The sequence below is a fragment of the Triturus cristatus genome, chromosome 7 (genome assembly GCF_964204655.1).
Source record: "Triturus cristatus chromosome 7, aTriCri1.1, whole genome shotgun sequence".
In the NCBI taxonomy this organism is placed as follows: Eukaryota; Metazoa; Chordata; class Amphibia; order Caudata; family Salamandridae; genus Triturus; species Triturus cristatus.
Genome location: NC_140590.1, coordinates 1,679,974,126 through 1,679,999,868, shown reverse-complemented (window position 1 = coordinate 1,679,999,868; position 25,743 = coordinate 1,679,974,126). Strand labels below are relative to the sequence as shown.

The 25,743-nt window shown below is 42.4% G+C and overlaps 1 protein-coding gene across 1 annotated transcript; it reads left to right on the top strand.

Moving 5' to 3' along the window:
- Window positions 1-329: 329 nt before the first annotated feature.
- Window positions 330-24,597, top strand: MRPL51 (mitochondrial ribosomal protein L51). Its single transcript, XM_085614613.1, has 4 exons — window positions 330-461; window positions 1,615-1,711; window positions 7,088-7,195; window positions 24,304-24,597. The coding sequence occupies exons 2-4, from the start codon at window positions 1,630-1,632 to the stop codon at window positions 24,498-24,500; spliced, it is 387 nt and encodes a 128-aa protein (XP_085470739.1). The 5' UTR covers window positions 330-461; window positions 1,615-1,629; the 3' UTR covers window positions 24,501-24,597.
- Window positions 24,598-25,743: the final 1,146 nt, after the last annotated feature.

The following is a 25,743-nucleotide window of genomic DNA, read 5'->3' as shown; positions in this document are numbered from 1 at the left end:
CACAGTTAACCACCTCCAGACAGTTGGAAGCAGAAGGCTCTATATATGCCGACACAAGCTGTCGCCACTCGCCACCCGCCTGGATGAAAGGCCCCTTTCGCGACTCGTTTTACAAGTAACCTACGCAAAAAAAGTCCAGCGGCCAGACGGCTGTAAACTCCGGCATTCGTAAAACATCGTTGAATACACCACAGAAGCACATGCGGGCGATACAGCCAATGAAAACTTCTGAATTGAGAGCAGCGCACTGGGATTGGCTGAGGTACCAAAAAAAATTCCAATCCTGGATTACTTTACGCTGGAGGAGTCCCTTTTACTCTCAGATGACGCCTAGAATATGTCCAACCCTGTGATTGGCTGTTATGAGAGCCGGAAGTAAAAATAGTACGGCCAATTGTCGTCTTACCAAAGATCAATGAGGGGCAACGGGTGAGGCCGTGCCGAATCTACTGAATGTCCTTGTAAGTATCGGAGGTGGTTGTCTTATGTATATGCCTTTATTTGAACATTTGACTTCTTCGGCATCTGAAGTGTGTTTCTGTTTAGTAGATCAGATGATTTCCCTTCAGTGAGTTACAGGATCACTTAAACGTCCCGTGCCTACAAAAAATTATTGTGTCCTTGTGTAATGTAACTGGTGCTCCTGTAAAGCGCTCCCAATACCTTAGGCTTAGGGTAAAGTTCACGCTATATAAAACTATTTAAAAAAAAAAGTATTTTAAATTGCTAAACATGAACTTAACTATTAGGGTATGCAACAACGACGCTTGATGAGTTAACTTAAATATATTCATTTTGCTACGTAGTCTATTTATAGAACCGATATTCTTATGACAGTATGCGAGGAGCACACCATGAGGTTTTTTTCCATATCGCACATGCCGAATTTAATTTATTTAAGATGTTCTCTTCAAATTGGACTTTAAGGGAATACAAAGTATAGTGAAGAAAAGCTATTTTATTTGCCTAGTTTAAATCCTACAGTTTGGTAAAGTGTGGAAGACGGAATTTGAACTCTGGTTCACTGGTTAAGCATTGTGTATTGCAATGTATTGAACTGACGTTTCCTTAACATCAAAGGATCGCGATTTGTGATTCATTCTTTCATGAGTGCGGTGTGTTAAATAAATGCATGTTACGTTAAGGATGGATGACCAGGTATGCGGGAGAGGGTGAAAGAAAGGAGGTAATTGAAAGTCGTAATATGGAGAACAGTCTGGTTGGAGGTGGAGCAATTTCAGGCAGTGCAAATAGACATGGAATGAGTGCATCTCGTCTATGGGAGTGGGAGGATGGTGTTTAAGGGGCTGGCAGTCGACGGTGGGTCCAGATAGTGCTATTGAACGTGCTGGCATAGAAGTGATGGTGGTACGGGTGGAGGGCACTTGCGTTGATTACGCATGGCAATGGAAATATTGGTGCAGTTAAGGTTAATGCGGTAGAGCTATGGAGCTGCAGTGTTAGAGGTAGGATGTGGGAGGGCGGTTGTGGATGGACAAGGAACATAGTGTGTGGAGAGAGCACAGGACCACCTCCTATACTGCCCATTGAAATGTCATGCAGCTCCTCTTTCTTCTCACCATTTGACACTTCTTCCTGTACTACACTTCCTAGGCCTGGTGCTTGGCCATGGGGACACTCTTCCAGTTGGTGCGGAGCTTTGCTTCATGTCACAGTCCCTGGGCTAGCGCATTCCGGACCATTTTGTCAGGTAAGTGATAATTACAATTTTCATTCCATTCCCTCAATAGCCGTAAACATGGGCCAGTGACCGCAGTCTCACATTGCTGCCCTTCTACCGATCTCCACCACTTTCTTTGCTACTGAGTGTCTCTTGGTCAGAATATTCCGGTTGCAACAACTAAATTCTTCTTGCTGGAAGCCATTTTCCGTGGGTCGAAATTAAGGAGACAATAACCATACTATCCTACTGCAGTGATGAGTGTGTCATAACTTTAAATTTGGAGAATGCAAGAGTGAGACTCTTTTTTTTTTTTTTATAGATGTTACTCATTAGAAGTGCTTCTGTTTTGAGAAATTAGCTTCGTTTTAACCTTGCACTATTGAATAATTAAGTGGGGATTTGCTTTTGACCTCAGAGCAGTGTGCCTTCATGGTCATAATCACTCCACCCTACCTAGATGACTGTATCAACCCATCCCAATGCCTCCTTATTAAGATTTCTGCCAGCATGAAATCCCCACCTTTGACTGGGGTGCTCTTACTTGAAAATGTCCCCATCGTTGGACCTCCGTCTTGCTCATACATTCAGCAAGATCCTACCTTTCACACAGCGAGTTCTGTGAACCTCTAGGGCACATTCCTTTTTTAGGCATCTAGAATTACCTGGCTCGTAAGTATGGTATTTAACACCAGGCCTTCTATTTTCGGCTTCTTTGAACATCTTGTGGGATTTTTTTTCTTCAGGAGAGGCAACTTCTCGTCACTTGGATGAGCCTGGGCAAGAAGGATACAACGTGTGCTTGCTAGCTTATCAAGAAAGCAACAACAAAAATCACATTTGGATCATATACGTATTCGTTTCTGATCCTCTTGTCTTATATCACAGGCTGCAAAATCTAGCCCCAATCTCATTTTTAGGGAGAGTCTTCAATCCTTAAAGCACTGCTCTATCCTTAACTTGAGAGTAATTGACTGGTTGGCTGTTTTGTTCAGAGCAGGAATCTGGTTATATTTGAGATAGATTTGGTTGCTCTACATACCAAGGAATTTTCTGGTGGCTGGTGCCCCAAACGTAATGTTGTCTGTGCCCCAACACACGATTTTGTTTATTTTATCCACTGGCCCAGTAGACCCACGTACCACGGTCATTTTGGCTGCTAGTTTTACAGTACTGTAGCATGGATCTGTGAAGGAGAATTTTCTGCCACTATAACAAGGTTTGCATCAATGTATAGAAGTTATTCAGACTTGTATATATGATTAATGCAAAACCTTTTATGTTGGACCTGACCCTTTCTGCTGTGCACTTTACTCCTGCTAACCATTGCTAAAGTGCTTGTGCTCTCCCTTCTAAACATGGTAAAATTGGTATACATACAATAGGCACATTTCATTTACTTATCGGTCTCTAGTAAACGGTACTACATGTACACAAGACTTGTAAATTAAATGCTACAAGTGGGCTGCAGCACTCATTGTGCCACTCACTAAAGTAGCAATGTGAAACCTGTCTCAGGCTTGCCACTGCAGCCTGTAGTGCAGTATAAAACTTTCATTTCGACCTAGCAAAAAAATGAAACCTTTGCCAGGCTAAACCTTCCTTTTTACTACATGTAAGTCACCCCTAATGCAAGCCTTAAAGGCTCACAGACCAGGGAGTACGGTATTTAAAACTGTATGATGTGTATTTCGGTTTTGAATATTCTGACAGTGAAAAACTCCTGAATTCATTTATCACTGTAGCAAGGCTAACTCTCCCGTAGACTAACACTGGGTTACCATATTCCATTTAATAAGTGATAACTTTCGTTTGGGAGCAGATTGAGAAATACGTCTTCCACTCATTTGAATTGTAACTTAAAATACTCTTTAATGGTAAAGTCTGATTTTAAATTACAATTCTGAAAATTCCACCTTTTTAAGAAGTTTGCTTTTTTCTGCATAAATCAAATGTGCCTTCCTGCCACTGTTCACGGTCACATGGCTGTTTCTCTTACATTTCTTTGTTAATTTTTTAACAGTAAACCAATTGTGTAAGCATAAACTATAACCTTCCATATTTTGCATGGCATGTTTGGAGGGTTACGTAACTGTTAATGGCTCTCTTGTGGTGTGATGTGTATTCCTTTCAGACAGGGGACAAAAGGGTCTTGAGTGTGGGGAAGGGTGTCCTCTCCAGAGTAGGTTTACCTGCAGGGATTGTATTTTACCCTTCCTGGGCTTCAAAGGGTTGGCTGTGCCCTACCCCTTTCTCACTTCAGAAGTTATCTACTGTAACTGGCAAATACAGCTCACACCTGGGCCTGCATGCCCTTTGTCACCCTAAAGAGATTGTTGCCAAATCCAAGGGCAAGGAAAGAACTGTCCAGAACCATTTTATGGTTAGACAAAGAGTGACCACCTCACACAGACTGGCACTAGGTATAAAAGTGGCGCCCTCACAGCCTCTCATCACAAGACTCCCGTACCTGTGGAGACTTAGAATGGCTGCCCTGCTGTCCAACTGAAGACTAAACTTACGTGCTTTGAATCCAGGATCCCAGAAGTGACTATAAGAGTCAGTTGGCTGACCTCCTGTTTGAGCTACAGGAACACAGCAAGTTTCATAAGTCCTTCCTAGCATCAGCCCAGCTGACTTTCACCAGCTAGACCTTCCTGGACCCTGCTGATGGCCTGACTCTCAAGAGGTGCCTCCACAGATCCTCGATGCTTGGCTTGTGTCAGAGTGTACTCATTCATTCCAAAAACTGCAAGAACTGGACTCTAGGTAAAATGCAGAGGTTTTGGGCTCCTTGCATCAAAAAGAATAGTTATACGTCCTCTCGCAACCGTGAGCTGAGTCAACGAGGGCAACTGCGCCACATTTCCTGCCAACACAAGTTGCGACCAGCCCTTTGTGCCCGCTAAGATCTCTTCACGGTGAAACCTCACCTCACGATTATCTCTTTGCACCAACAATGACCTCTTTGCGGTCCCCCATCAACACAAAGCTCCAACTAAGGCTCCTCGCATGGAACTGGGCCAAGTAGAAAGTAAACTTCCCACAGTGACCTGCCTGCACCCTGTATCCGACCCGCGCTGCATTGTGGTCGGCCTGAACTTTTTACTTTGACCCTGTAAAGCCCAATCAGTTAACCGTGATTGATGCTTTGTGCTTCTTACTTTTACCTAAAACTTAAAAAAAAAAAAAATCTTAAACTCTGGTTCTACTTATTGGCCATTTGTTATTTTGGTGTCCATTTATTAATTACAATATACTTTGTTCTTGTCTGCGGGTTTATTGTACTCCACTGCTGTGAATGGCACCCCAACTGAATCCCAAGGTCTAGAAAAGGTAATTCTTGATTACTCATCGTCCAAGTTGACCTCAAGAAAGTATTTTGTTTGTTAATCCAATCAACAAACTTCTCTGCTTATTTGTTTGAGCCGTGCCGTATGACAAACGCGGCCTCAATGTATCTGCACCATAACTTCACGTGCCTGTGGTAGGGGTTGTTAGCCCGTATGTGTTTCTGCTCAAACTGGTGTACATAAAGACATGCAAAGCTTGGAGCAAACCTACTGCCCATAGAAGTACTGTGCTGTTGTTCCCTCAAAGTTGTTTCTTCAAGGTGAAAATTAATTAAATTGGGGTTTTATAATGCCATGGTCTTTGAAGTAGGAGTGCTTCAATAGGGTTTAAGCTTTCATCCTACGGAGTACTGTAGTATAGGGCTTCCACATCTGAGCCTATCATATATTATATCGCATGATGGCATTTCAGCTACTAGCGGACATAAAAACCATTTGACAAATGTTGGTAAAGGTTCCAAGAGTGGTCCAATCCCTGAAACAATAGAGCATCCGGGGAATGGGTCTTTCTGTTTGTGTATTTACGCAGCATGTTAAGATATGGCATATGTGGATTAGCATCTACAAGGAACTCTGCCTCATTTTTAGTCCTGTCCTGTTTATGTGCTCTGGTGACATATTTTTTTTATTTCTGTTTCTAGTTTTATGGTTGAATCTGTTGTAAGAACCTTGTAATTTCTCTGGTCATTAAGCAGACTGGTGCAAGCGAACAAATAATTCTCTTTAGTCTGTATAACTATTGCCCCACCTTTTGTCTGCAGGCTTTATGACGATATCTTCTCTCCTTTCTAGTTTCTCAGTGCTGTTCTGTCTTTTGAAGTCCGGTTATCATAATGTATTTTTTTGGAGTCTAAAGCTTCTATCTGCTATATCACTGCTTGCTCAAAAGCTATAACCTTGAGGCATCATTATTGTGGGAGGATTAAAGAAAGACTGTCTTTTGAGGTCTGTGTGGGTTTCATCACTGAGTGGCAGGAGAATCCCTAAAACAGTTTTTACTCCAATGTTTGGGAAAAACTCTGCATTTTCACATTGCAGCAAACATTTATCTGTTTGTTTTGTGAGGAACCTAGGCCCTTCAAAACAGTCTGCTCTTGGAGAAAGTAAATGGGGTGAGATTCACTACAAGGTTTACATCCCGCTGGTCCATGGTTGACGTTGATGATCCTTGGACTTGCTGTGGGTTGTTACTCCTGGTTCCTCCAAGCGTACCTTGTCTATTGTTCTCGGTTTCCCGGGAAGAAATCCAATCCCGGTTTATAGGGACCAGGATGAGACCATATGATGAAGTGTGGTACCAATAGGGTGTGTGAGGGTCCCATTAGGATTTTGGAAGTGAGGTCCGCAGGAAGTAACCCGGGTTTTTCCCCAGAGATAAGGGTACAGGGTACTCAGTGGTTGTCACATAGCACTAGGGAGGCGGTATCCTGTGATCCTATTTAGATTGAAAAGAAACATCTTCCCCCCCCCCCCCCCCCCGCCCCCCATCATCCTTTCTAGGGATTGTTTACTAACAGTCCTTTGACATTGTGTAAACAATGGAAAGAAAAGGGTTTACTTAATGTGGGATAACTTAAAAGGTTGCGTTCATGTTAGGTTGTGTGCTCTCAGGAGTGATTCTCTTCATCCCTTAAGGTAGACTCCCAGGGCACATTTGATTTGGTGCTTCAACCCACTGAACTTTAACCAAAATTTTGTCAGAAAAAATGCCTGATTTAGGATGCTCTCAAATAGTGGGTCTGGAATTATGGATGTGTTATGTTGCCCCCTTCCAGGGATCGGGCAGAGTGGGTTTGGGTTCTGCTCATCCTATTCAGTCAGCAAATCTTTGTTTGCGATAGGCCCAGAAGTTCATGGGGTCATCTGGCTAGGAGAGAGGCATAAATAAGGTAAGTTAAGTTGGCGGAAGAGAGGAAACCTTTTTGTAACAATAAATATAGATAATCGTATATTCTTTGAACATTATTCCTAGATTACATTGCACCAGAGGTATCACAGTTTGCAGAACCCATTGATCTGTACTAGCTTTGCTCTTTTATTTTTTTCTTCTCAGATTCTTCTTCTCTGAAGCGTGTAAGCTGCCTTCCCAAGCCAAAGGTGGTAGATCGCTGGAATGAGAAAAGAGTGATGTTTGGAGTTTACGACTACATTGGAATTCTAGGTAAAGTTGGATTTTCCCCAGGTTGCCAGAGCTTGAAACCAGAGCCCAAAATGAGGTTTTTGTGTTTTTGCTTAAAGATAGACCACAGTGATATAGCACATCATGATCTCTCCTCATAAAATGTGTTGAGCGGCGCCTAAAAGTTACCTTAGGCTCAAAGACAAACGAAGGCTTTGACTTAGTGGGCCAACTCGGGCTCTCGAAGTGCTCCCAATACAGGTACTGTTAGACTTTTATTCACCGTCACACTTCTGATGGCCTCAGCCAACGACTTCTTTTACCTGATTCTATAGAGATACTTCCAAGTGCTCTTAGTCACACTGTGTGGTCACCCAGTGGTCCTCGCCAATACACAGCTTTGTGCTTAGTGCAGACTTCAGTAATTTATACTTTCAAGAAAAGCAGAGGGTTCAATAGTAATACAAATCCACACAAGGGTGATATTTCAGAATGTTGATCGTTTGCAAATTGGCATCTTGCCATTTCGTCCCAATATGTTTCGAAGGAGGGATTCCAGTTAAAGCATTTAAATAGAAAAACATTTGTGAAAACTCATTTAACCAAAATCAAGATAATTGTGGTAAAGGTTCTGGTTAGGGTAACAGTGAAAGAAAGTATTGAGGTAAAAGCCAAGGGCAGCGTTGCATTAAAGAACCAGGAAAGGATAGGTTTGAAGGTCAGGCCTACAAGGATTGGGTTATGTGATGGCAATACATGGGGTGAAGGTTATGGTAAGAGTTTGGTGTGATGTTTAGATAAAGCTATAGATAAGGATGTAGTATGGCTGGGTTCCAAGGATAGGATTGATGTTGGGAGTATTCTGGGTTTAAGGTATTTCTATCCATATTTTGTGTAAAAATACATTCTTTTTTATTTTCAAAATAAATACGGTTTAGTTAAAAACTATTTTCAAGGCAAACATTTAAATTAGTTTTCATTGGATGGTCTATCTTAGTTTACGACACACCACAGTCTTACGTTATCATTGAAATGGATTTGAATAAACTTCTTTTTTGAAATTGTGTTTCTTTGAAATGTTGCAATATGAAATGACATACATCCACAAATCACATTGAAAGGAAAATTGGAACTCCATACAGTACACTGGCAACTGGGAAATAACGAAGATGCACAGGTAAAAACCCTTTGTATGGAATGCGTCTTTGGAGAGGCTTTTGAAGGCGAGGGTCAGGGTATAACGCTTTTTACTTCACTTGCATTATCAGTTGACATCTTTAATGTGCATCAGTTATAGGGACATGGCTGCCCCATTTCTTCTCAGAGGAGCCATTTTCTCAAAGTCCTTCTTTTTCCACTAGCCTTTACTTAATGAGATGAAGTCTGCTTTAGAAATGAATTGGCTCCATTATAGGAAAATATTGTCTCTCCCACCCCTGTCATGCAGTGGTAAAATTACTTTATTCTCTTGCACTACATCAGTTTTTTCCTGTCTCCTTGGGATCACTACTAAGGGGTGAATTTTCCTGCATGTCATTCCCTTCCTGGCAACAGAGGTTTTTTGTGGGTACACAGTTGGACTTGTGTTAGCTTGAAATAATTAGGATACATCTAGTATATTTCCTTAGCCCCAAAAGGAAATTGCGACCTTCTCATAGAAAAGTCCTGCTCGTAGGTGTTTCTCTCACTTTTCCAATTGGTTATGCTTTAGTGAACCAAAAAAAGGAGAGCATTTGTTCTGTAAGATTCATTAAAGTTAGTTAACCAACTCCGTTGCTACCAAGTAAACATGTCGATATCAAAAGCATGAGCTAGGAACCATCACATTAGCTTGGAGACTCGGCCCAGAATGCCCCCGTTTTCGCGGCAAGGGGCACTCAATAATAATTCTTAAAGACTCACACACAAAACGGGCCAAACCGCAGGGGACCGGAAGGGTTACGTCAGAATTCCAGATTAGATTGGGGGTTTATAGTTAGTCAATCTCAAAGGGAATCTTATCCAATACCGCAATACATAACTAGTCCTAGGGAAAATGCATACAGTATTTTCCTTACAAATGTCCCAAGCTTAAACAATGAAACCAGAGAGGACGAAGAGTCTCTAATAAATAAAGTCATGCATTGGATCAGAAATAAACGCCAATGCCTTTCTATAATTAGGTCTGCCGAATGTCTCGGCAAGAAACAGGGAACATGGATGACATAAAATTAACTTTCCGTGTCAAAACTATCGTAGACAATTTGATAACTGAATTTAAGAACACATTCACTTTTCGATTCAAAAATCAGTTTTAGATTAACAAAAACACGAGCAGCGGAGAGAAATAGCCTGTTGTTAGCACTTGAGGGGACTCAGAACCTAGAATCAGTTGATTGACTATGTGCGCAGCCTAGAGGGACTCCACCTAAGGGAAGCTCACATAGCTATATCATTTTGAAGCCCTGGAGTCCAGAGCGGGATTCTCATGTTTTACATGATGCCTATTTGCACAGAAACCATCCACAAGATCTGCTAACAATCTATACGTACACTGACCACAAAAGACATAGTTCCCTAAGTAGAACCCCCAATCGGCCTCCATCCGATACAGCTCCAAAAACTTCAAAGATGCTGTCCTGCAACATAGCTGGGCTACACCAAAAACTTTCTGATCCAGACTGGTAGGATTAGATCAACAACTTTGACCGGTGCCTCTTCCAGGAGACATGGGCGGTTAAGCCTTTGCACAAACTAGGCTACAGAACCTTCCATATTGGGGCCATACCATCGATGAGAGGAAGACTGTTGGGTGGGCTGATCATCTAGGTAAAAAATACTTTAAACACCTCTATAGAGATAGTGAATTCTGGCTCCAAGGACATATTGGGAATAAAGTCAAAATCTGAGAATGAACTACTGACACCTTTTTAACATATACTTAAGACCAAGGGGGTGTACAAAGGAAGCACTGGGCATTCGCAGTCTTGAGGAAATGCTTGATAGCATTGAGCCAAATGGAGCGGTCCTTGTGGGTGGCGATTTCAATTGTTGCTATGAACCGATGTTAGGAATGGACACTATCTTCCATGAGGGAGATCTGGCCAGGGGAATTCCTCTACTTGCAGCAAACAAAAAGGTGGCGTGCTCTACATCTGCAACTCCAATATTGCACTTTACCATTGAAAGAGGGCTAAGGGCATGCAATGGGCGGTTCCCTTCTGATGTTGGGTGCTCGAATACTTTTACTGGAGGAAATGCCACCTCCCGTATTGATTATGTGATGGCAAGCATAGCATATTGGAACCAAATCCAGGATTTTAGGGTTGATAAAAGATGGGCGAGTGATCATTTCCCATTATGTCTAGATCTAGCGGGGAGTTGGTTTGCTAAACATTCATTGAACCCAACAAACCGGAGAGAAGAGATTCCGCTCCCATCAGTATATAACAATCGGAGATCAGTCAAATGGCCATCAGTATTAGATCAGGTCGAGCCCCTCACTAACATATATAGCAACTTCTGCGAGCTACTAAAGGGCAATGCAGAGTTACGTCCGGGGTCCATACTGTTCACCCAAATCCATCAAAAAATGTATGAGATTATAAAAATACAGTTAACCAAAACTCAGTGGAGTACCAATTAATCAATATCGCGACCAGAATCCTCGAACCCATGGTCCAATAAGGAATGTGCCAAAGCCAAACGCAGATTCCGTGTGGCTCTAAAATCTAAAGCTGTAAACCAGATCAGAATTGAAAGATCGAATTATAAAAGAGTACAAATGAATACCCTGAGGGATTGGAAGGATGCTAGCTGGGGTGATCTCATTGTAGCTGCAAAAACTAGAGATCAATCCAAATTTTGGAAATTACTAGCACAGGAGAACAAAGTGAATAAGGGGACCACTGATCACTTTTTGGATCCCGGTACATGGTGCAGATGTTTTTCCATGCTATATGCTGCACCAGATGTACTCGCCCCAGACTCACGAGTCCTCACTGAGGCGTCCCTGCCAGAAGCACTTATTACACACCTTGAATTCAGCTTAGAGGACACTGAGCTAGGTATAGATAGTATAAAGTCAGCAAAGGCACCTGGTCCAGATAAAATTCTTGGGGACCATCTGAAATACGCCCCAGATGTTTGGGCTCCATATATGAATCAATTGTGCAACACAATAGCTAGGGGAGAGCCAATCCCAGAAACCTGGAAGGGGGCTGAGATTGTCCCTATCCACAAAAAGGGAAGTAGGGACGGTCCTGCGAACTACAGGCCTATCAGCCTGATAGACATTACCCAAAAGGTGTATGCCAAACACATTTTGGGCAAGTTAAATGCTTGGATGGAAGAGAAAGACATCCTCTCACCTTGCCAGGCCGGTTTCAGACAGAGAATAAGCACAATTGATTAGATTATAAGGCTGCGTCCTGGCGCCAACCCTGTTCCTAATATACGTGAATGACATGGTAGAGCACCTGCACTCAGCCCTACACGATTCCCCAAGCTCGGAGGCACCCACATCTGTGCCCTTACCTTTGCAGACGATACAATACTGTTGTCTCCAAAACTTACTTGATAGCCTAGACAACTATTGTAAGACAAAGGGTCTTGAGATAAACCCCAACAAAACCAAATACATGGCAATCAATCCACACAAAAACTTCCAGAAAAGACTAGTATTGAATGGGGTGCTTTTGGAATGTGTCCCCAACTTTGTATATTTAGGTGTTACACTAGACTCAAAACTTACATGGAAGTCTCAAATAAATAAGTCAAATCCTAATGCAGAACTCTATTACTATAGTGAAGAAACAGCACTCCACCATATCAAAGGCCATTACCCCCCCATTAGAAGTTTATAAAGCTAGAGCCCAATCAGCTACACTCTATGGATCTGAGCTATGGGAAGGAGAAAATCTTCAGCCTCTTTTCACTGGGGAAACCAAAATCATGAGAATGCTTACATGTTTGCCTAAAAATACCCCGATGATCCCTCTTACACATGATATTGGGCTAAAAAGACTAGGACATCTTGCTGTATGGATGCTATTGGCCTACTGGATTAGAATTTGGACAACTGAGGAACTAGAGATTTGTAGGCAGACCCCGAGGGAGTTATTACATTTGGATGTATTTGTTACTCTGCCCTGGTTGGCCCACATCCATAAATGGCTCACCGATTTAGGTCTGAGCCGCTACTGGGCAATCCCGAGCTTGCTGACCCCTGACTCAAAGAGATAAATCGGGTCCATATATTGGGAATTCATAACGCACAAAGTCACTTTAAATCTGGAGTTGGGGAGATTGACTACTCAATTTCTGTCTTTTAAACTGACCCCTAGCTTTGAGCCCTTTTTATACGAGATTGAACCGCAATCAGCAAAGTCACTCTATATGAAATTCAGGTATGAGATACTACAAGTCTATGGTTTCACAGCTAAATGGGCAAAATCTCAATTGATGGTTAGTGATCCTAAATGCTCACTGTGTAAACTAAGTGCTAATGAGGATATTGCACTTGTTCTATTCTTTTGCGCAGCATATGCTACCCCTAGACTTAAGTGGATCAAATCCCTGTGCAGAAGTTTGAACATCAGGAGCTATTTAGAGTTGCTTAGAATATTAAAATCCGACAGTCACCAACTTATTGTATTCAGCGTTAGTAAATTTTAGTTGGCTGTCAGTCATATAAGATATAGGAATGGGCTTACATTTTAAAAGTTAATTTTTTTTATCTTCCTATGGTTTTAGATTGCATCATCTTACAATTCTAGCAGTAGTGGAGCCCAAATTGGTGCTGCACGCGCTGATTGAATAGCTATCTTTGTACTGTATTGACAAGAATTTTAATTAAATCATGTGCAATTGTGGCGAAACTAAAGGAGAAAATTTAAACTGTATATATGTCTTGCATTTTAGTCCTTTGTAATTGAAACCCGTTTTTAGGTCTCGCCTACGCAGTGCGCATGCACCGCATAGGAGACCTTTAGCCGTCATGCAGCACTTTTTCCAAGCACATACTCGTGCTTGTGGCGGCATACAGCTTGCGGGAGTGCGCAGCGGCGCTCCACAAGCACAAGTGGGTGCTTTGAAAAAGAGCAAACAGCTGCTGCTTAGTGCAAGCACTTTCCCCACCCCTCCCACTTGCGCACGCATGCACCTTCGCCATGCTTTAAAAAAAAAAAAATCCTTTTAGAGCGTGCGCGCGCACCACTCCCGGGCTAGTTCTGTTTGTAGATGCACTGTGTTTTCACAAACGCCGATCATTACCTTTCTCAATGCCCGCGCCTCTTTGTCTTCCTTTTCCACTTCAAAGCTTCACAATCTCCCTTCGTGCCCGTCGCCCCATATTCCCTTTATACCTCTGCGGCCAGATCTTCAGAAAAGGCAGCGCATAACCTGCTTCACCCCGATCCTTGTGATTTAACGGTTAAGTAGGGGTCAACCCCTCCCCAATTTCATTAATTTAAATCTGCATGCATTGTTTATTAAAATCATGCAATTGTTCATTTTATTTGTTCCAGTCAATATTTTGAGTTCACATGTTAAAGACTCAGCAAGACTCGAACCCGATCCTTTCCCTCTTCTACTCCGCATCGTAAACATCAGGGTTGAGACACTCTGTTTCTTTTGGGGCTTTTAAAGTAATGCGAGCTCTGGGCTGTCCATACCCCCTCCACTCGAGCAGTGCCGAGCACAGACCGTCGCCCCATAATCCCTTTATACCTCTGCGGCCAGGTCTTCGGAGGAGGCAGCGCATAACCTGCTTCACGCTGATCCTTGTGATTTCAGAGTTTAGTAGGGGTCAGCCCCTCCCCATCACACAAGTGCAGTACCGACAGCTGACTCAGAGAGACAGCCACTCGCTCCCATTTTCAAGAAAAAGAAAGTTACGTGATTATTCGAGCACACAAGCCAACATTGCTCTTAAACCATCCCATGTTTATTACACGGCTGCAAGGCAGTTAAGCAGAGGCTCAATTGCATTATGCGAACAAAATTGCAAACTGAACTATATATACTGAAAACCACATGCACCACTCCACCTTCAAAATAAGATCGGCCTAAAAGCGTCTGCCGTGAACCACCAGTACTCCAGGCGCTGTGACGACACACTCCAAACATGCAGCGCTGGTCTTATTGTGGCTTTTATGACCAGAGAGTGGGAGATTTTTCAGTGGAGTTGGTGTTATCAGGCACACCTGACTCACATGAGTTCATTAGATTGCGCCCTTAAACTTTGTAATGAGCATAGGGCCTTGTTATTTGTTTCCTCTTCATGATTCTTTAGTATTCCACCCCTATTCCGAAATGCACCACACGCCACTCAGTCTTATCAGCAGAAACTATGTGTTCCTGCATTCTCTACCAATGTGTCCTTGGGATGGGTCCACCCAAGCCCTGCCAGGCTTGAGAGGGAGGAACGTGTGACCAAAACTAGCACTGGCACTTTGTAAAACATTTGATGGGTGCTGCGTTGAGACCTAGAAATGATGGGAACATGTCCTTCTGAAACAAAACACCACCACTCTTCTAGGGCCCTTTAACACACCACTCCCTCTCCCATCCATGCCCTTTGCGCACACACACAATCATTGGCATAGCCAGTAGGTCTTGCCTTTGGGACCTTATAAGTGTTCAGCCAGGCAACAGTTGATGTTGTTGCACAAAAGATATTCTGCTGCATAACTAAATACTTATAAGGTCCCAAAAGCGAGACCTATTGGCTATGCCAATGCTTGTTATGTCTGTATTAGAAGGATGACATTTGCAATATGTACAAAGATTTGTTTTGTAAGTTTTGATGATTCTTCGAATCGAATAAAGGTTTTTGATGAATGGAATGGGCTATGAAGGATTAATCAGTTGTCTGTATTATGGCAAAATGCTGAAAACAATTGTTTTGCAATGACAGTATGACTGGTTATTTAGTGCTTTCATACTTTGTATACATGTTATACATAACCGATGCTATAGTGTAAAGATTATGAAAAATCCAAGTCCTTTGGCCCGTAACAAAATAGCTGTTAGAAGTGGGTGCTTACCCAGTTTTAGAGCAAGCGTTTCTTCTTGCTGGTATTCTTCAATGTGTTTCTTCTCAAGTGTGGAATTGTGTTCTGTAGTGCAAGCTTCACACTTCTTTTCTTCTTTAGGAACAACAACTCTTAAACATTCATGTGAATGTCTATTTTATTTTATAGTACCAGTGCTTTATGTTCATCTGCATTGTTCATGCACAACACTGGTTCAGTATTAAACACAATCTTCTCCATTATGTGTCTCGTGCTTTAACACTTTAAACTACTGGATAAAGAAATTTGTTATCGATAAAATTACTTCACCAACCAAAAGTGTCGAAGCCAATCTGGAAAATGCTAGAGGTAAATTATCCAAAAGTTTGAGAGGCGGTTCGTAGGATATCTTTAAATGCTCTTTAGCTCCTGGCCTTAATGTTAGATCATTTCTATTTTAGAAACATTTGTTATGTTGTCTGTTTCAATTAATGTTGGTGGATAGGCAATATGCAACAAATGTGTAACGTTGGTCACACTGCACTATTGTAGTTGCATAGTCCGGTGCAGACACTAAGGTTGTGTGTGTCTCTCCTCAGTGTAATGTAACTATACACACTAGTTTGTCACAGTTTGCATATGGTAGCTTATTTGGCTAATAAAGCAGTACAATTCCTTATCAGTGGCGGCATTACTAATTCATAACCACAACCTTTAATCTGTTCATTTACTGTGATAGAAGGGCATTACTTTTCATAAAGAGTAACCATGTTCATCAAAACAACCTAAATTCGAACCATTCTCTAACAGAATAAGCACATCAGAAATGGTTGCCTTTGGTAACCCAATGAGCATTTGCTCTCTGGAACTGTGACATTACTCTCTCTATATATTGTGATTTGTTAGCATGTCAAAGAAGTTCCCAACAGGTTAATTCGTTCTCCCATGTTTAAACTATAGGTGCCTTATTAAAAAAAAAAATGGTGGAATTTCCCAGTGAAAATACCTAGTTTAATTTCCAAATAGTACCTTACTCTATGTATGTGTGTGTGTGTGTGTGTGTGTGTGTGTGTATGTATGTATATATATATATATATATATATATATATATATATATATATATATATATATAATCGTCGCCAGTAGATAGTTATAGTTACAACCTAGTTTCCATAGGAAATCTCAAAATTCTATTTTGAATAACTTTGGCGCCGGTTGACGAATCCTCGCGAAATTTTCAAAACAAATGGGGCGCTCCGTTCAGCTCCTACCCTGAAAGTCTCGGGGTGATTCGTCAAGCGGGGGCCGAGAAAAAGGGGGGTCCCAAAACGCGTTTTCCCCATGCATTTTTCCATAGGACATTTAGTCGCAGCTACAGCCCGAACGGCTGAACAGAATTATGTGGAATTTGGCAGAGAGGTAGCCATAAGGTCAAGGAAGTGCCTTTTGCAGGTCTGGTGTAAATCTGTTCAGTATTTCCTGAGAAAATAGCATTTAAAAGCATATCAATATCTATACGCGCGCACCGTGCGCGCACCCTGCCGTGTGCGAGCGCAATTCTGGTTGGTTGTTAGATGTCGGTAAACATTCGAATCGGTCGAAACCAGGAAGTGTCGGCCGCCATTTTGTCTCTCGCAGTCTGAGGAGGTGAAAAAAAAGGTGGAGAACGTGAAAAGGGGGCAGAGTGGACAGTTCCTGACCCCCTAGCCTTGGTCAGGGGGTCACAGAAGGACCCCCAAGGGAGAAAAAAACATTTTTTATGTTTTTTTAAATCGCGAGGTGCGCGCACCGGGCGCGCACGGCACGCACTGCGAACCACGGTGAAAAACCTGGAAAAAAAATTAATAAATACATAACTTAGCATTTAAAAAACCGTACAAATTCAATGAAAAAACCATGGGTTTCACACACGTTATAGTTACGAATTAGCATTTAAAAAACCTTGCAAATTCACTTAAAAAACCATAGGTTTCACACATGTTACAGTTAGCTGGACATTTCACTCGTAAAAAACCAATGAAATTCCCCCGTTCTAGTTAGTGCAGGCAACTATAACTCACGCGACCGCAATCCTCTGCTGATGACGTCAGATATTACATCACTGATGACATGTGTCTTTATGAAAAATAAATATTTGTAATATATGTATAGCTAAAGATTAATGAAAGAAGACATGGGTAAATAAGTGTCTAAATACAGTGATGTAACATCTGACGTCATCAGCAGAGGATTGCGGTCGCGTGAGTTATAGTTGCCTGCACTAACTATAACGGGGGAATTTCATTGGTTTTTTACGAGTGAAATGTCCAGCTAACTATAACGTGTGAAACCTATGTTTTTTTAAGTGAAAATATATATATATATATATATATATATATATATATATATATATATTACTATTTGGAAGTTAAACTAGGTATTTTCAAATTGTAGTGTGTTTGTTGGCGATGAGAACTTAATGAAATGAGCCATTTAACACTAGGCTGTTTATAAGATGAAAGGGCAGCTCCAATTCTTGTCACGAGAACAATTTATATTTTTAATTTTATTTACTTCTATCCTGGTGCCTTGAATTCATCCATTGAGGTTAAAAAATGGTTATGTCCATGATAAGGTTCCATGCTACCCTATGATTCAACAGAACCTTTTAAAGCCTATATAGCTTTGTACGAGGACTGTTCAGATTTGTAGAACTCCAAAGTTAAATTTGTTCACCCTATGCTTACCTGACTTTTGCATAAGCATCCATTACTGCTATTGTTAAATTGCTTCTGGATTGCCTCACTTTCTGCGGATCTTCAAGACAAACACTTGCATTAATATTTTCATTGAAATATTCAATGTGTTATGCATTCACAGTTGGTGGATATCATTCTGCCTACTTTTGGTAATGCTTTCCCACACTGTATGTTTCAAAAATAATGTTGCCACGTTTGTCATCCTCTCTGTTGGCAAGCGGTACTTCGATACCTCCAGCAAATCTTTTTTGGCACACTCTTCTATGTAAATTGCACATGCGTATATCTGCTGACCTCTTTGTTACTTTATGATTTGTGTTATTTGTTTAACTCTTCAATTTCTCGACTGAAAATTATTTTTGGTTATAAAAATTGTTTCTGGATTGAATAGGTATTCTGTAGGGCCTTGAAATAAGGGAACTTTGCAGCAAATGCAAGTGTTTTATCACAAGCTGGAGCAACAGTGAGTTGCAAAACTAAAGGTAGAGATACACAGCTCTGGTGTTAAGATGTGTAAAAACCAGTCTCCACAACCATGTCTTTGCTGTTATCATATAGTTATCAATCATGGCTCCTGTATCATAGAGGCGAGGCACAGTACTGTTGATTCTTGAAAATTCTTGGCACTGTGAAGAAGGGCCCTTCAGCGAGGCTAGCTTGAATCCCGTAGCAAAGTGAGCAAGGGACCCACGTCTGGTCATACGTCTGGGACGTGTGGTCTCTGATCACGACGCGCATCTCCTAACCCTCCAATGGCGACCGCCCCACCCACCAGTCCCCACCTGGGAACTGCTGCGGGAATGCTTGGAAGCCCCGGTCTTCCGCCACAACCAAGCAAACCGTATTGAAGAATATTTAGCGAATAATGCCAATACGGCGTCCACCAGGACGCTGGAGTGGGATGCCCAGAGGTGGGTCCCTTGTTCACTTTGCCACTGGATTCAAGCTAGCCTGGCTGATGAGGGCTGTTAGCCCGAAACTGGTCCCAGAATACTTGTTTCTGGACCAGGGAAGACATGGCTTGGCCATTCGGGATGGACTGTTTCCATGAGGCACAGCTTCAAGACTGATTTGCATATAGCTGTGTTTGAACTGGGGTGGCGAAGTGAGCTAAAGAACGATGATGGATTCAACCCAGATCTGTGACTGGGGGTGAGTGTCTGAAAAGGTTCAGCGCTCTGTCGAGCATCTCCTTGTGTTTACTTGTTTACTTGGTTCCTTAAGTACCCCGGGGCCACAGCCTCCATCTCCCTTAGGAGTTTTTTCTTTCTCCACCTACCCATTCTATCTTTTGGTGGGACTGGTCCGAGATTGACATAACTGCTGTGTGCGCTCTATGCAGTCTACTAAGAAGTTGTTTGGCACAAAAAATGTAATCCAGTGTTCTATCTGTGTACTGGGAGAAGGAGCACTCTGATTCCGCAGGAAGGGGATAGCACCAAGTAGCCATCATACCCCGGTCTAGGATCATTTCCTGCAGTCTCTTGGACATTACTTTGGCATGGTGTAAGCTTTGTGCTGATCTTTTTAAACTCGGGTCACACAATATATTGTGATTCCCTCCCTTGTCCAGATTAACCACTGACCTCCCTACCCCTCCCTTCCAATCTTTTCTAGGAATGCTTCCTGCTGTTTGTTGGGCACATTTCTATCTATAATTGTGTAACACTCTACACATAGCTCCATGCTGATAACTAGGTGTCTCACTTCTGGGGCACACTTGCTGCCGTTTGGCATTATTTGTGAGCTATGCTTACAAAGGATGGGCGCCCCAGCAGTTTTCAATCTTGTGCCAAAAACTGAAGTGTGTAATTGCTGTTGTTCATTCAGAATTGATCCACTCTTAGTAAATGGTCTTTTGGACACAGATTATACCTGGGTATTGTTATCTAAGATCATATGTATACTGAGAGCATTAAGACTCCTTACACTTACAGAGAGTTACTTGAATGTTCTACTTGAGGGATTCACCTCGAAAGTAGCTCCTTTGCATCCTATGCTGTTGTAGCACCCCCAGAGTTTTTTTGTCTTTCAGGGCTTGGTCATCAACATTGGTGGCTTTTACCTTCTGTGTAGCTGCTCACTCCTGCAGTGGGCTGTTTTTACAGTGTCAAACACCCACTGCAGCTTTCTTCTCTGCCATCCAGCATCCCCACTTCTATTAGGCTGAATTGTTGCTGGCTATGGTAGCTATCTTCTGTGTGTGGTCAGAGAAGCAGGACCTGGACTGTGCACTTCAGGGTGCAATCTCACTTGAGACCATCGAGTTCCTGCTAAATATGGATCCTCCTCTGCACCTTGTCTCGGTCCCATTTGTCTCTCAGCTTCAGTTTTGACAGTGGGGGCTTTGCTCTATTCATATGTCTCTCCTATTCCCTTGCAGATTATCCTCAAAGGAAAGGAGGCTATATTGGGCATAAAGATTTCTTGCTCTCTTGCCTCTTTAGTCTTCCCTTGATCGGCTCTCTATGCACCATGCTGGCACCCCTTGACATGCGCCATCTTTTCTAATAGTTGTTGGCATCAATGATATTGTCACTGTTCTGTTGGCTTGGGAACTGAATTCCTTTTCCCCCAGCCAAAGCCTCCGTTTAGCTCTAGTTTGCCTGTTGGGTCAGTACCAGTGGCTTCCGTTCACTGCTTCCTCTGTCTTGGAGCTCTGTGCACTCACTGCAGCCAACTGATGCAGCCTTTTCCCTCTGTGCAAAACAGTGGGGGAGCTTCATTCTCATCTTACCAGGCTCTTAGTATCATCCATGCACAGTGTCTGGTAGCTGGAAAGCAGCAGAAGTGACTGTCCGGATTGGAGCTGCAGGAGTCAGTCCGGTGCCGCAGACATCTTGGGTCGAAGTCTGTCTTTATTGATTTTATTGAACTTTGACTTATCTAGGTGACTACTGAAGTCATAAAGTTCTAAAAATTGGTGCAGTTTCAAGAATTTTGTCCATGCAGCTGGACCAAGATTTGCATGTCACCTGCATAAGGAATAAAAGAGAAATGAAAGAGCGAATTAGCTACGCTCTGGGAGCTACATAGACATTGAAGATTGTAAGGTTGAGTGATGAGACTTGAAGGATAACAATTTTGGGTTTGCTAATGGCAGAGTGGAAGGGTGGAAAATGTATGGTCCGGGATCATTCATTGAGCTAGTCAGCAGTCCAAGTCAGAGTCTTTTCTTGAACTTTAGCATGATGTAGACCTGATAGAACACAAAATCCTGCTATCATATCAAAGGTTGTGGACAGTTTGAGTAAAATAAGCACTGCTGAATCCCTCTAATACAACCTGGAGTTCGTCAAGGATAGAGACGAGGACCGTTTACTGTACAGTGGAAGGAAAAAGTTTAGAGTGAACTATACAATGCTACTGGGTTCCAAAAAGGATCACAACAGTAATGTGTTTTTCAAGCATTTTAGTCTGAAAGGGAAGAAATGATATGGGGCAAATATTGCTTAAATTAGGTGGATTGACAGGGGTTCTTTATTAGTAGGAAAACAAGCGTTTGTTTCCAGTCAAACGGGGGAGAAGAGCTGGCCATAGAAAGTTTTTACAGATTAGTCTGTGGTCTACTCGCCTTATCTAGGAGTTGGGAAGCCTGGGCAGACGCGGGTTAAGAGTGGAGCCACAGTTTAAGGACTGCCTACATTTAATGGTCCAGTCAAGAGATATGGGAAGAAAATAGAGTAGGCATTGGGAAACCACTTGATTGGAAATGGAGGTAAGCAATGGCTTATCCTTTAAAAAAGGAGCAGGCAAGAGATTACTGCAAATTTGATCATAATTTTGTGAAAGGAGGGAAGGTCTTGGATGTTAAATATGAATCTTAGAGCACGCCAGATTAGTTTGAGATGAAACTATTTTCAAGATCTCTGGAGTTTGCATGCAGATTTTTGAAAACTTAATACGCTCCTGGGCGTAGTAGATGGATTTTATGTAGGATCTGAGCACTTCTAAAACACCCAACAAGCACTTAGGAGAATAGTTGGAGCACCATTCTGTTTCTGCTTTTATGTAAAGGATTTTCGCAGCTTGAGGTCCTTGGAGAACCGGGGGCTGAGGCTACACCACAGTGGCTAAGATAAGTTTTTACAGAAATTTGATCATCATGCGAACGAAGGATCCAAGCGTTAACAATGATAATCGCACTGGAGAGAGGCAGAGTGAGCTGCAGGGAGATCCAGATTGAGAATTGTGATGAAACTACTTTATTTAGTTTGTACCAAGAGTTAGGAAAGAGAATAACCCAGAGGACTCTGAAAGTTGAACATGTGGGAAGAGACGGATAAAGGCTAAGTGATTAGTCCGTTATTTGGGGGGGGGGGGGGGGGGGGGGGCGGAGGGGACTGTTCAATCAACTGAGTTTAGGTGGGCAAAGTTTGCCACCAGTCATGCGCTGGACTAATCTCAAAGCTGTGCAAGAGTCAGCAAGGCTGGAAGATTCTAGGTGGGCGAATATTCTGCCCGAATATAGACCTCTATAGGCTACGAGAGGAGGGAAGTATGATTGGAGAAAGGAGCTTAGCTAAGACACAGCAACATTTATTAGCTGAACCAGGAGAGCTAAAATGCAGGTAACTGAGCAAGAAGGAGCAGTGGTGATCTTAGTGCCCATCAGTTCTGCATGCAGAAAAGGATTGATAGAAAAGGATCATGAGTAGTATGATGAAATTTTAAGAGCGTCCTAAACTGCATCTAAACCACTCCTCTTTTATTGAGTTGTGGGAGGTGTAAAGCTTTAAAACCGAGTGGAGAAATCGGGTCGAATGCAGATGCTGCATGAATCCAAGACTTGTTGATGAAGAGAATCAGATGTGCATCTTGAATGAGATTGTGGATGTCCAAGTAGTGCCTCTGGAGGGAGCGCACAATAACATGCATGTTGATTGATGGGTCGGGTTAAATAAGTAAGGCGGAGCTGAGTGAACCCAGCAAGCGGTTATGTTGCTGAATGGGAGGAGGGAGTGCACATTGCTCCGGATGGAAGTGGAACTATGTGGCTGAGGAGAGCATGAATCTAGAAAGGGAAGATCTATATTGGGAGTTAGTTAGACAAGTAAGACTTACCATGTTGTCTGATAAAATCCGGCTGATTGGCATGGCAGATCTGGTGCCAAGTATTAAGTTGAATAACGACTAACCAGGAGCGCGGAAGGAAAACCAGCTGCAACCCTGTTGCTCCCAGCTCAGGAATGAGCGCTCCCTCGCAGCTATTGACAACTTACAACTAAGACAAGCCGGAGGAAAATAAATCAAAAAACAAGATTGAATTAAGATAAAGCCAACTCAGCGTGAGCACGCATTTAAAATAACTAGTAAGTCACAGGGACAAGATTCCCCACTACAATCCAAAGAAAGCAAATTTGGTGTAAAGAAAATACAAAAGTGTTTCCTTCAAGCACTGGTCATTCCAGCTTGTTCCACTCCTTGTGTCTCACTTTCCATCCCAGCTAAAGAAGGGCTTGCTTGGCCTTTGTGGCTCATAAGAATTACTCGAGCGGTTATCTGCGAGGATATTATACCCTCTCATTCGGGTGGACTCTACTTAAATTTGAGACGTACACACTTCGTCCACTCCCTTCAAGCACCGTCAATTACCCTAGACTCAAAGCAAGGAAAATAGAATTAAGAGTTGAGGATTACCCGGAAGTAATCTGGGCAATTAACGGAATCCTTCTCCGCTGTGATTGTACTGTCATTTCAAAACCTGGTCACACTGAGCTGTTAGGTGGAATGTCAAGTCAGGCACAACATGGTTTTCATGGCTGATTTCACATAGCAAATCCAAGCACAATTTGCTCCAAACTATGTTTTTTTGTACTTTCACCATGGCAATTTCTCCACGGACTACCTGGAGGACTTTGCACGTAGTTTACTGTTTGCTAAAAATAAAAACTGCCCCCCCCCACCGCCCCCCCACAAAATAAAAAAAACATCACGATAAGCACAACTTGTACGCTAAAACTATAATATTCTGTAGCTATGTTTTCCCTTGGTGTTTGCAGTGAGTGGGGTTTGTCGTTCACTCGGAATAAGGGGTTTACGAGGCATCGTCCTTTTTTCCCTACTGTATGAGAGTAAAGAATGGCAAAATTCATTTTTTTCTCTAGATCTGGCCCATTTAGTGAATTCTATACATTTTAGCCAAAATCACATTTATCAAAGGAAATTCAAATCCTAGACCTCTCACAATAAATTGTCTCTCAGAAAAGGAAAAGCAGCCAGGGTAAGGATATCACTTGACCACAGTTAAGTAATATCATCGCTGAGGTTCTGCCACAGAGCAGATTAAATACATTTCATTGGGGTTGTTCCTTCTCAACCTGTAGGATCTGCACCTAAAATGAAGCCTGCAAAGAAACCATGGAGTACAGGTAGTCCTACCATACGATGACCCTTTGTTTCCCTTCTTCCCATACAGGAGACTTCAAGGCGCACCCGAAGGATCTTATCGTTGCCCCTAAATGGTTGAAGGGCTGGCAAGGCAATGAGCTGCAGCGCTGCATCCGAAAGAAGAAATTTGTGGGGCATCGTATGTTTACAGAGGACCTTCACAATCTCAACAAGCGAATTCGATTCCTGTACAAGCGCTTCAACCGATATGGCAAACACCGCTGACTCATGCAGGAGGAAGATTGTGATACTGTCAGAAAGTTCCAAAGTGGGGAAATGAATGGAAGAGGGATCTTTGTGTCAAATAAAGATTATTTTCTCAGCTTTGTGCATTCCGCTTTTACTGATGATAGTCTTGTTTTTGAATAAATCAGTCAGTCGGCTGGAAAGAGCTGTAATGAAAACTCCTTTAGAAAGAAAGATGTTCTGCAGTGTGCATTGCTAGCAGCAGGCGGTACATAGCACCAGGTTAGCAGACACATTGGCAGAAATATATCTGCTTGCGTATTATTTTTGTACAGCCCATTTTCCGTTGGATTTTTGTGTCCAATTTCCTTAAACACAAAGGGCCATATGTAGGTAAATTACATTTACCGATTCTTAAATACCGAATTTTACCGATTCGGTATTTATTAATCGGTAAATGTAATGTAGGTAAAAAAAATACCGATTCGGTAAGTGTCGGTATTTTAGAATCGGTATTTACCGATTCGGTAATGGTAACTTGTTTCCCATTGATTCCTATGGGCCAGGAGGCCCATAGGAATCAATGGGAAGCCAGTTACCATTACCGAATCGGTAAATACCGATTCGGTAATGGGGGGAGCACAATCAAGGGTGGCAGGGTGTCACAGTGACACCCTGTTGCACCCCTGATTCCTGCATGTGTGCACATGTGGCACACATACATGCCCTAAGGGCATGTATGTCTGCCACATTGCACACATCTAAGGGACAAATAATGCATTTACTAAGACATTCGTCATTTACCACCAACTTTCAGTTGGTGGTAAATAACAAATCCACACTACACCCACACACTCCCCCTACATCTCATTTCAGGATTCGGTATTTACCGAATCGGTAAAATTACCGATTCGGTAAATTACCGAATCCTGAAATGTCCCCCCTACATACCGAAAGCCTGAATACCGGTCGGTAACGTGATTTTTACCGAAAATCGGCCGTTACCGACCGGTATTGGGCTACCTACATATGGCCCAAATTGTTTACCACCTCATCAAACTAGTTTGATAAAGCTTGTTTTATTCCTCGTCTGCCTGCTTCGTCTCCTTCGTGGAGAGAAAACGAGAGTGGACCCAAGTTTGGTGCATAAAGTGTTTATTTTGCTCTCACACCAATTCCGCCATAACGCATTTCGGGCGTTGCCGGCCCTGATCACATGACAATGCTGAATGGTTGGATCCCACAATTTAAAGTGACCGTGCTCAATTGCCAATATGCAGGG

Excerpts from the sequence above, each read along its gene's own strand:
- MRPL51 (XM_085614613.1), top strand. The coding sequence starts at position 1,630 with ATGGGGACACTCTTCCAGTTGGTGCGGAGCTTTGCTTCATGTCACAGT. Across the intron at positions 1,712-7,087 it reads ATTCCGGACCATTTTGTCAG|ATTCTTCTTCTCTGAAGCGT; the intron begins GTAAGTGATAAT and ends TTTTCTTCTCAG. Across the intron at positions 7,196-24,303 it reads CGACTACATTGGAATTCTAG|GAGACTTCAAGGCGCACCCG; the intron begins GTAAAGTTGGAT and ends CTTCCCATACAG.